The sequence below is a fragment of the Prunus avium genome, chromosome 1 (assembly GCF_965620075.1).
Source record: "Prunus avium chromosome 1, drPruAviu1.hap1.1, whole genome shotgun sequence".
Lineage (NCBI taxonomy): Eukaryota > Viridiplantae > Streptophyta > Magnoliopsida > Rosales > Rosaceae > Prunus > Prunus avium.
In genome coordinates, this window is record NC_142284.1 from 53,468,495 (window position 1) to 53,481,083 (window position 12,589).

Consider the following 12,589-nt stretch of genomic DNA (forward strand, 5'->3'; position numbering starts at 1 on the left):
TGTAAAAAACGTTTGGTAAATTTTAATATAAAATTATTATAACTGTGAATAATTACTAAAATAGACATGATGTTAAAAGTGTTATGTACTAATAATGTGGTGGTGGTGGTGGTGGTAGTGATGGAGTGGAGGTGGTGGTGGTGGTGGTGGTGGTGATGAAGGTGGAGTTGGTGGTGGTGGGGATGGCGGTTGTGGAGGTGGTGGTGGTGGTGGTGGTGGTGGTGGTTGTGGAGGTGGTGGTGTATTTGGAGGTTTTGGAGGAGGTGGCGGTTGTGGTGGTGGTGGTAGTGGTGGTGGTGGTGATGTTGGTTGTGGTGGTGGTGGTTGTGGAGGTGGAGGTGGAGGTGGAGGAGGAGGTGGTGGTGGAGGTGGTGGAGGTGGTAGAGGAGGTGGAGGTTGTGGTGGTGGTGACGGAGGATGAGGAGGAGGAGGATGCGGTGGTGGTGGCGGTTGCGGTGGTTGTGGAGGTTGTGAATGTGGTGGTGCAAGTGGTGGAATTAGATGTGGAAGTGGAGGTGGTGTCATTTTTTAAAATGAATGATGGTATTTTGGGAATTAAAAAAATTCATTAAATGTTCATTCTGCTTCTTTTGAAAGCAGCTTTGAAAAGCAACCCAAAACCTGCTTTTAAAAGCTACTGTCAAAAGGTCATTGCTTTTAAAATAATCAGGATATTTTCTATTTACCAAACACCTTAAACTGCTTAACTTTAAAGTGAATCAGGTTTTTTGCAAAAAAAAAAAAAAAAGCAATCCCAAACGGGGCCTAACTAAGGTAAGCGTTTGGTAGTGCTTAATTTTTTTTAAAAGCAGCTTTAATAAAAAAATTGTCATGGATTGGGTGTTTGGTAAACATCAAGAATTCTGCTTTATTTTTAAATTGCTACCGCTGTTTTTTCAAAATTGTCTCTACCCAACTTTTAAAAGCTGCTTCAAAAAAAATTTAACCGGTGGTTAATGAATTTTTGACTTTCCCATAATACCCTCACTTATTTTTCAAATTGACAGTCTTTTGTCCCTCCAATTTTACAAACCCCTTTTTTCTTCTCTACTCTTTGCTCTGCTACTGCTGGAACTCTCATTGTGCACGTGAGAAAACTAATTGCTAAGAAGGTTGCCCACTCATCAGTAACTTAATTACATTTATGATTTTTCAATTTTCTACTTCTCAAACTTTCTGCGGGTTTTCTTTGTCAAATTGGGGGTTTTTCTTGGGGCTTTCTATTTGTTGCAGGTTTTAGGAAGAAGAGAGAAAACCAGAGTGAGTGAGAGGGAGAGAGTGATGAGTTTCATGTTCCACCTGAGTTTGTTGTTCTTGATTTTGGTTTTGGGTGGAAAGATCCTGATGCAGTAGTCCCAACTTCGAGAGAGGGGGCTCAACTACCCCCACTACAACACTGTAAACCATCTAAAATCTCCATGGTTGTAACCCAGAAATCTGTATTTTCACCGTGGCTACTTTCTTCACTATGTTATCTCCCATTGCAAGAACACCAAAACATAAACCCAACATACAATTTTTCCCGTTTTCAGTCTCACCTACTCGAAAGTACTAAAAACAATTGGGGAAACATATTAAAAGAAAAAAAAAACTGGGGAAACATGAGATATTTTTGGTTAGATGAAGGAATGAAGAAAGAAACTTGTAAATGGTATAAAGAGAAAAATTGAAGTGGAGAGATGGGCTGTGTTGGGTTTCCAATTGGTGTCATTGGGTTAGCATTCAATATATAACAAAAGGCATCTACTTTTCTGAGAAGAGAGAAACGCATGTATTGTATAAATAAATAAAAACAAAAAAATTTATATAGTAAAGTTTTTTTTAAGTAGAAAGAAAATGAAGAAAAAAACAAATAGTTCCATCATCATGTCCTTTTTGGTTATTATACACACTAAAAGCACTTCTGATAAAAATTTACCAAATACTTTGATTACTCATAACACTTTTTCAAATATAGTTTACCAAATGCCTGACTGATTTTTTTCACAGATGATTATTCTCGCAACATAGCAGAAGCAGTTTTTTTTTAAAGCACAGCAATGCCAAACTAGCCCTTAAGTATCAAAACTTGAAGAGGTTGAATTTGCATAATTTACATGTATAATGTTCTCAGTTTTTCATCTCTTTTGAAATTTCAATACCTTGACTGAGAAGGCAAAGATGACCCAAGCAGCACTGAAATCCCAGCAAGCACAATTGCAACATCTCCTTATAAAGTCTTCCACAGGCACAATGTCACCCAAATGTAAATGTGTCTTTTATGTCTTTAAATTGTGAAGCAACCGGTCCATAGAAATCACTGATTAACCAAAGCAACCTACTTACTTGTCCAACCCGCGTGTCGTATGTATAATCATGGACTTTCAGCAAAACCAGAAATCATGGATTTTTGCACCATATATGTTTACATATACACATGTATGTATGTATAAGGGTTGTCTTCATCTCTTTTGGAAGTTAATTACTTTGATTGAAAATGCAAAGATGAAACCAAAGAGCCCTGAAATCCCAACAAGCACAATTGCAACAACACCTAAAAAGTCTGTTCTGTATCCAAAATAAGCCCTTATAAAATCGTCCACAGTTTCACCCGAATCAAGTGTGTCCTTGATGCCTCCAAACTGTGAAGTAAACAATCCATACAAGGTCCAAGACACTGGACATACCCAGTAGAACCATCTCCACCATATTGGAATTCTCTGTTACCCCCAAACAACAACATTGTGAGCCATGGTCTGATAAGCTAAATCAAACAAACAAGCATGTGCATGGTTATTGTTGACATGCGGTACTTACTGTTTTCGGAATGATAAATCCTGAAAAGACGTTCCATAACGGGTAGAAGGCTGAGGAAGCGACAGCGGCAATGGTTGTGTTTGGAGTAATGCCCACAATCATCATGCCATACAAGATGTAGTATAAGAAGGTGAAGTACATGAAGAAGATGTGCCACAAGAACTTGCTGACTGTCCATTCAAATCCGATCATGCTGTATACTATAACTCCGTAGATGATTGTTTGGATCAAAGTGTATGGGAGCTCAATCAGAACCTACCATGAAATGGAATTTGATGAGAAATTATGATGAAATTCCACAAAACTTGAAAATTCACATTTTAAATCCAAATCTATTTCAAATCCTTTCATCCAAATGGGCACTTAAATTCTTCACTAACACTAATAAATAAATTAGTAACATACCTGTCCCAAGGCATATGGAAAAGCTGAGTACATTCCAGCAGCCCTTTCTCTGTAAAAGACTATCCTCTCAATGCCTACAACTGGCTGCACTGATGAGGCATTTTGTATTCCAATGAAGAGAACAGCAGAGTACATAGATCCCATTGCATTGAAAAGATCTTGTTGCCTATGCCTGCAATTCACAAACAGTTTTTGCCAAAATTATGCACCAGGTGATGAGACGCCATTTTTATACATTATGTTTCATGTTTCGTCACAACCTTAGGTGACAGTCTATCACAAATGAATTACATTGTTTTTCAGTGTACCTTTTGGAGCCAAGATCCCAGAATATTATCCCAAATACTAGAGCCATCACAGCAGTGTACAAAAGTCTCACTGCACTGTATGACGGATTTCGCCAGTAAGACCAATGCTGTTTCCATAGGCAAGCTATGCACTGGGTAAAGAAAGACTGAGAGTACTGTGTAGGGAAGAACAAGTCTCTTGAATTTGGTGGAGGAGTACTTAGTTCCTTGATCAAGGCCTTGTTTCTCCTAAATATTTTACACATGATCATTAGTAGCCGAAACAGAAGTGCAGCAATATATAAGACTGTTGCGCATATGATTTAAAATTTCAACTGATCAATCCAAACTGTGTTATATTTGTTTCTACCTGTATACTTCTGAGTTCTTATATATTTCAGTGAAATTAACCCCAAGAGCCGCTTCTTGTCCTGCTGAAGTAACCTCCAACATCCAGGTTGCAGGATTGTAGCCATCTCTTAGTTTAGAAACTCCATTAATTCCCTTGATGAAATATAACTCCATTATGTTAGCAGTTGAGCAGAACATATTGCAGATGGTATAGTTTTAGTATTTAATATTTATAAGCCTAACCTCAAAGTAATTGATCAACTGGGAAGACTGGTGGCCTAAAGGACCAACATATATTTCTTCTCCTCCCCGTTTCAGAAGAAACAGCTGCAATGGGATATTGAATTTTTAAGTTCTTGGAACACAAGTGACAAATTCCACTTGTCTAATCCTAAAGCATAAAAAGGTATCTCACCTCATCAAAAGCATCAAATATATCAATGCTTGGCTGGTGGATGGTGCAGACCACAGTTCGCCCTGTGTCCACTGTATTTCTCACTGTTCTCATTACAATTGCTGCCGCCCTGGCATCAAGGCCAGAGGTCGGCTCATCCATAAATATTATGGATGGGTTGGCAACAAGTTCTACTGCAATCGTTAGCCTTTTGCGCTGCTCAGTTGAAAGACCATTCACTCCAGGCAATCCAACAAGTGCTTCCCTTATTGAGGTCAGTTCAACAAGCTCCATGACTTCCTCAATGAACATCTGCAAACCATTATGCCGATTTTTGGTTAATGACTTGACTGAGCATAAAAGGCTAATAATGAAAATTATGATGAACATACAAGGTTAATGACTTGACTGAACATTAAGTGCTGAAAGGAAGAATATATGTTGAAAGTATACCTTTCTGGTTGGGGAATCAACCTCTGGGGGCAATCGGAGCCATGCAGAATACACCAAAGACTCATAGACTGTGACATGAGGAGAGTGTATATCAGTTTGCTCACAATATCCTGATATGCGAGCAAATGTTTCTTGCTTTTTCAGATATCCAGATACAATGATACTTCCTTCGATATATCCACCTGTTTTCCGTCCTGCCAAGACATCCATTAAAGTAGTCTTCCCTGCACCACTAACCCCCATTAGAGCTGTTAGGACACCAGGCCTAAAAGCACCACTCACACCCTTCAGAAGTTCTAGCCGATCCTCAGTTATGCCTTCAGCTTTCATTTCCTACAAAAATATGTAGGAAGGATGTGAATGCATTTAGCACTGGATATTGGTTCAAAACTAATCTGAGAATGTTGTTATGCATCATCATTTAAACACAGAGTTCTACAATAGGGTTGTGGTATGCTGTTTTGAATATATTGTGTGTATAATCAAATGCTTATAATATTTCAAGTTGCTTTTCAGAGGAAATTATCCAAAACTTCAATGAAAATGCCTCCCAGCATTTTTACTCCATACAAAAAGTTGAAAAGATACCTTTGGCATGTCAACTGCATATCTGATTTCATTGAATGTAATTGAGAGGGGTTCAAAAGGAAGAACCATTCCTCGCCTCCTGGTATGATTGGTAGAGACACTCTCCAGACTTTCATTCCCTACTCCTGCATTGTTACACCATACAAATTACTTATACATTGAACTCCACAATGCAGAAATGGACTAATTAATATTTGGAGCTTTATGACCCACCAACAGAGCTCTTTCCCATTGACGGTAGCTCAACGGTCTCTCCATTGTTCTCGGCAAGTTTCTCTTCCAAGGCCTCTTTGGACATTACTGCCTGAGGCTTGTCAATGGCTGCAGGAAATTAGTCTCATCATCAAAACATATTTTGTCCACTCAAGACAGAAGAATGTCTAAATTGGTACTTACGATCAAGATACTGAAGTGCGAAAGTGAAAAGGAAGTTGAACAGAAGAACAAATCCAAGTGAAGCTACTACTCCAATCCAGTACCAGCGTGCTTCTGGTAATACCCCTCGAGACTTCAAGACCATAACTCCTAATGGTTCTGTTGAGTTGGCAGGAACCTATAACCCAATTTTGCAGACACATATTAACCAACATTCTCCTCTTCTTACTCTTATATCTCAGTCATACTCATAATAATAACAGAGATGCTTACATGTCTCCAACTTTTTCCAAGAAATTCATTGACAGCTAAAGCATTCATTCCATATGTCAGCGGTGAGAACCAATATCCCCACAACAACCATTGTTGCATACTTTCTGAGTCACAAAAGGACAGTTTCATAAGAAAAGGACATTTTTACCATCAAAATTCAAATCAGGTAACCGAAAAGAAATGATGATTATATAATTGTATGAACGATTCACCTCGTGATAAGATAAATCCACCAAGAACAAAAAGGACAAGTAAAGCAGCAGACCCAAATGTGTTTGCAACAACTGGGCTCCTGCCTACCGCCGCTAACAATCGGAACAGACCATTTGCGCTCTGACTAATGCACAGTAGTAAAATGAACTGTTTGAAGAACCTGCTATTACAAAATTTTATCAATTTCATAACAAATGATTTTGAGCCTAAATTGAAATGTAATGTCTGCCATGTTTTGCTTTTCACCTTTCAATGCTCGGATCATAACCTATAACATAGTAAGTCATGGTCACCCAAATGAAAGCTTCCACAAAGGTCAGAGGGATTCTTATCAGACATGTTGGCAAAGAGTATGCCCAAGCAGGAAAGAAGAGAAGGTCCCTTTGCTTGAAAAACACAGGAAGTCTCATGACAGTCATAGCAAGTTCTGAGAATCCAGTGAACATAATTATCATCATTGTGTAAAACAAAGATCCCATGTAAATCCCACCATCTTCCACGGTACGTCGATGCATCTCAGTTCGTAGGAATAATGTCATTGTTGTAAAAGCCATTATAATGAACTGAAACCAAAACACGATACCAGTATTTCACTTTGCGTTTATGGAATCAACCAGTGATTTTCTACTTATATTTAAAGTAAAAGTTCAATGCATGCTCATATACTAATTACCTGGGTCATTTTGAAAATGTAGACAAATGAATTCCTCTTCATAAGCAAAACTTGTCTTGACATACAAGCTTTGTAAAGTTCCTTCTTGCTAACTCCATACTTGTTAGTTGTTAAAGCTGCTGGGTTCCCTTTAGACTTGTCAAATGGAGTGGCAAGCTCATCCCCAAGTTCTCTACCAATGTGAAATGATTGCATTGCTTCAGAAAATTCATTTGAAGTTACAAAGCTATAAGGCTTATCTTTATCAGCCCAATATTGCTCTTGATCTTTCCTTGATGTCACCTATTATAGAAATAACAAGAGGCAGAAAGCAAAATAAAGTTATAATTGTCAAGTCCAATCTCTTTGGAGAAATGAAATGAATTAATGGGAATATATGTCATTTTATAAGTAAGTCACAACTTACTTCTTGTAGGAAATCAGCAACTCCTTTCCTCTCTGGACATTTGAAGCCCATGTGCTCAAAGAACTCGAGCACATTCTCGCGTGGACCTTGATACACAATGCGCCCATCTGAGAGGAGAATTATATCATCAAAGAGTTCATAAGTTTCTGGTGCTGGTTGCAGGAGAGAGATTAGGGCAGTTCCATTGAGAACGTGGATGGACTGTCTGAGTGAATTCACAATGTGAAATGTTGTTGAACTGTCCAACCCAGTTGATATCTCATCCATAAAAAGTGCTTTTTCTGGTCCAACCAGCATCTCCCCTGTTATTATTGACCATTTTCTTAGAAGAATCAGCCTAAGTGCACTGTGACACTTTCAGGGTCTGGAAATTGGTAGCAAAAAATTTGTCTGGTTCTAGAACTATAATTCATAAGTTCTACCTGTGGTGAGTCTCTTTTTTTGGCCCCCAGATATACCTCGTCTCATTTGATCCCCTACCATGGTGTCAGCACAAACTTCTAGTCCCAAAACCTGCAAAATTATATTAGCAAAAAAACACAAGGAGAAGCCAAAAGACTTCAGTTTCTGACCATATAAATTATACAGACGTAGTAATCTTTATATAAAGGCATTAACTTGGACAAACTGTGGGTACCTTGATTATGTAATCTGTAACTACATTGGTTTCCTGTCCTTCCAGTGCTGCTGCCTGCAAAAATATAAGAGCATGAAAATGCTTTCCAAAGGAGCACGTGCGTAGTTGCTGACATATTATATATATCAATTATAAACAGAAAGCTATAACATTTAATTTCCTCCAGCAATCCAGCTGTTCTTATACCTTCATGTAAACATCAAGATCAGGATCTGGCTTAATATTTGCAGCCTTCTCTCTTCTTGATAATTCTACCAACATTTCTGAAAAGTTTACAAATGCAAATGAACTTAATTCAGATTATCAAGAAATATGCTTCAAACTTATAAGTTCGATATGTGAAATTTCACTGTGTTTTCAACCGACCATAACGCGGTCCAACCCCTTGACATCTTGCAGAAAAAGCCAGCGTTTCTCTGACTGTCAATTCTGGTATGTGGAGATCATGCTGGCTAATATAAGCTGATGTCCTCTCCGGTATAAACTCTTCCATCCCGTGTCCGTTGTATGTAACTCTCCCCGAAAGCTAAGTTGTAAGCAAATTATATGAAATCATAACATGAAAACTGACACTAGAAGGATAGTCTTATTAATTAGATAGAAATATAATTCATATCCTTACTTTTAGATCTTTACCAAGTTTTCCAGCCAATGCCAATAGTAAGGTGGTCTTTCCAGAGCCCGGGGGGCCTAAAAGCAGTGTCATTCTGCAGAATTATTCAAACCAGCAATTCTGAGAAACAGTTTGATAAGTACTGCAGTCTATGTTGAATACTTATCTTCCTAATTAGTTACCTTCTTGGCTTGATAATCCCACTTACATCATGGAGGATTGGCAATGGTTTCTTTCGACTCGGAATAATATGAAGGTAATTCAAGAAACCCTTCAGAAAGAAAAAAGAAAATCTGATATACAAGAGAAAGTTGACCCAAGCTAAACACACACACCTTACACCTAAAACTATTTATACATGTTTGTTTGATTCAAAAGATGAATTACCTCTAACATATTGATGGAGAAGTTGAACACACTAGGCAATGCCCTGCCTCCTACATAAGCCTCTGCTTCAACATTTAAATGCTCAAACCGCACTTCAGTTGTCGGAAATTCAAGCCCAACTCTGAGTTTAAAGTTTGCAAACAGACAAAGCACCAACACCAAACAAGTCATGAATTTCTTCAGACACATAGTAAACACAAATTTCTCAAGAACCCCATTAACAAGCTAATCAAACATAACGAGTCAGGAACTTTTCATGAACAAAGTGTTTTGAATTATTAATTACCTGTTCATGCGGTCCTTGAGCTTCAACAAGAACTTCTCATTATCTTCCTCTGCAATCTTCACAAGTCTCTCCAACAAGCTCTTCCTTTCTAATGATCCAAGATTGTTTACATCAATGATCTCTCTGGCCTGACCATCCTCTTCTGCAAGTAGGCCTCTCCGTATGCGTAAATATGTGGGCAATCTCTCAATAGCAGCCCATGTTAGAGACTCTTCGTCGTCTTCTTCATGATGAGAAGACTTGGAGAAAGCTTCCATGGAAGTGTTTCTCCACATGTCAAAGCTGCTTATACGTCCACTCCCAGAATTGCTCATTGTCACCCCCCACCTCCACTATACTAGTGCACCAATTTCATCAAAAATTCAAAATTCAAACACAACCCTCCAAGCTTTCTCCAAACTTTCATGCAAGAAAATTGCATTTCATGAATTTCAGAGCTGAACTCAGCATTGCTATTAATTGCAATGCCTTTCAGGATGTCTGAACGGACAGAGAGATGACCAAACGTGTTTGTGTCACACCAGCTATGTCATTCCTTCAGTCGTGTATACTGTAGATGGATTTATTTATTTATATCTATTTTGATTTTTATATGCGAATGCGATTCATATGTTTTCTTGGCAAGCTGTCTAACAACATAAGATACTTGTTAATTTGTTGATCTTGCTTCAATATATACTTCAGATTTACTTCTGTCTGACAACATAAATATTTATCTACGTAAGTCTGACAATAATAAAAAACTTGGTTGATTTAGGTTCACATGAATTTTGTTGTTTTCGATTTTCGTCTTGCGGCCATATATTAAACTGTCCCAAGAACTCAAAATATGTGCAATAGATCGCCGACTTCATGCATTTAATCCAAAGATTTACGAGCAAAACCAAAAAGAAACATTTGCAAGGTTGTTTTCCATTCACAACAAATAAAAACTTATTAATTTATTTATTTATTTATAGAGGAAACAGCAGGATTGTTTCTGTTTTTTGAATTAATTCATCATTGTTTTTGTTTAATTTCATGAAATTTCCACTAAAAAAGCGTCATGGTATGAAATCTTTTGCAGAATATGCAAGCTAGCTAGATTTTAAACAAGTTCCAAAATGAAATTACCGTTTCCCATAGGATACTACTTGCCTCCTTATCGGTAAGGAGATATTCCTCCTTCCTGCAAATCACAATTTAACACATATGCAAAAACAATTGATCAAAAACACAAAAAGAAAAAGTTTTGCACACATAACACATTGCTATTAGTAGAAATGTAAGAGCTCATACTTACCTAGTAAGGAGGGAAGTATTTTCCTTTCCAATACCACTACATTGGACGTGTTGATTTTTATTTTATTTGTTTATAAAAGAAAAAGATAACATTGCACATGCACCATGCATCATTTTTATTTTCATTTTTCAGTTGGAATTTGTCATCACTCAGCGGGGGCACGGTCAACCCTTTTTTAAGAAAAATTAGATCTGGCCAGATCCTTTGTCTTGCTTTGCTGATCGGGCTTTCTATCTAAACAAAAACTTGAGAACGTGACAATATACAGGGCCTGAAACACCTTGATTTACACAAAAACAAATATAAACATGTACAAACAAATAGATTAATTTCCCTTACATGTATAGGATTAGACAATAAAAAAATAGAACACAGCAATTACAGCCTAATCTTTTGCCAACTTTCAATCTAAATCTACCTTCCATTTATCCATGCAATAATTATGAATTTATGAGCCAAATGATGTTGGATTAGTAGGATGTAGGCCTAGAGACTAGTTGATTTAATGTAGTGTGGAGTAGTTTAGAATATCATTTTGTAAAAATAAAATAATGAAAATATTCATAAGTCTAGAGAAATATTAGACGAACAAATCTACACATAAGAGTTTCGTCATTGATCAAACCATGAAGGCTTACCTAACTTTTTTTTTCTTTTAAGTAAAGCATGCTCGCTTTTGTGCAAGGGCGCAATCAATACAATAGTAATTTCTTCAAATGTCCCCCCTTCATTCAAGGAATATATTTAATAATAGAAAGTTATAATAAGGGAGATTTTATTGGCATTCCATTATTTGCTCTTTGCACCTCATACTAATTTTAAACATAAATAACATATTTTACCCTTGTACGTAATTATCGTTAAAGACAAAAAATATTTAAAATTAAAATTAAAATTGCTCACTACACCCCACATATATTCATGCAACCCTAGTTAGACTTTTTTCTCAAACCATCATGTTCCTACAATCCTAACGAGGTTTATACGTTTATATTGGTGAAAAAATATCTTGTATTTATTCATGAATGGTGAGATTGAAGTTAGAGAGGCTTCGAATGAGGTATGCGTTTATTTTTTTGGAATTTTTCAAGTTTAGGATTTCATGATGGTCTCTAGTTTCATTCAAGACATCAGTACCGAACGCGATAAGTAAATTCAGTGGGATGCCACCGAAACGTTGCACCTATTTCGGTTGTGTTTGACCGGCCTTTAACTCAATATGCAATGGAGATCCATCGTATCATGGAACGGTGTTCAGTGGTGTATTATCGAAATTTTACCTGCAGTTCAATGACGACAAACCGAAATATATTTATTTTTTTGGTAACTTATTGTCGACCACAAATTTAATGCAAGCTATTTTGACCTTACTTCCATTGAAGGAACAAAAACAAGGTGACGTCCATACTAAAGGCAACAATATGGGAACAGAGTGTGTATATAGTGATCAATTCACAACATATTCGGTAATTATTTTGAGTTTTTTTGGGGTCTGGAATCCTTTTTAATATCATTAACGTGGCATTAATGTTTGAAATTTTAACTTTAAATAATATAAGTTTTATGTGTAGATATTCAATGATAGAGATGCATTACTTAGATGGGCTCGTGCACAAGGGAAAATGAATAATATTGTAATTGTAATTAGAAGGTCTGATTATGGAAGTGAGGGCAAGATGAGACCTCAAGTAATACTTGCTTGTGAGAGGAGCGGTAACTATAAGTCTTGCAAGTCTAGTGAGACAATTGATGTAAAGTCATATGCAAATAGTGATATGAAAAGTGTGCTAGGGACACTGGTACCAAGAAATGTGGATGCCCATTCTTGTTAAAATGTGTCAATATTGGTGATGGAGATGATTGGAAGTTGGAGGTGATTTGCAGAGTACACAACCATCCTATTTTAGAGTATCTTCAAGGTCATTTATTTGTGGGGCTACTTTCTGAAGAGGAGAATGCCTTGTTAGTGAACATGTCTAAGAGTTTGGTGAAACCCAGAGATATTTTGGTCACCCTAAAGGACAGAGATGCAATGAATGTTTCAACTATGAATACAATATACAATGCTAGGATCCGAAACAGAACCAAAGAATTTGCTGGGAGAACACAAATGCAACAATTGCTTACTAAGTTATCCGAACACAATTATATTGAGTGGCATAGGACATTT

General features: G+C 37.1%; 1 protein-coding gene across 1 annotated transcript; it reads right to left on the reverse strand.

Moving 5' to 3' along the window:
- Positions 1 to 1,975: 1,975 nt before the first annotated feature.
- Positions 1,976 to 9,604, reverse strand: LOC110744783 (pleiotropic drug resistance protein 1-like). The gene is made up of 24 exons (XM_021944796.2): positions 9,138 to 9,604; positions 8,852 to 8,972; positions 8,647 to 8,735; positions 8,474 to 8,558; positions 8,218 to 8,377; positions 8,038 to 8,114; positions 7,852 to 7,905; positions 7,637 to 7,727; positions 7,215 to 7,516; positions 6,809 to 7,090; positions 6,382 to 6,698; positions 6,135 to 6,295; positions 5,923 to 6,026; positions 5,671 to 5,827; positions 5,488 to 5,595; positions 5,275 to 5,399; positions 4,687 to 5,019; positions 4,255 to 4,545; positions 4,083 to 4,166; positions 3,859 to 3,992; positions 3,510 to 3,737; positions 3,202 to 3,373; positions 2,797 to 3,051; positions 1,976 to 2,699 (listed from the first exon to the last, which is right to left on the reverse strand). Exons 1-24 carry the CDS (start codon positions 9,449 to 9,451, stop codon positions 2,442 to 2,444), a joined length of 4,302 nt encoding a protein of 1,433 aa, XP_021800488.2. The 5' UTR covers positions 9,452 to 9,604; the 3' UTR covers positions 1,976 to 2,441.
- Positions 9,605 to 12,589: the final 2,985 nt, after the last annotated feature.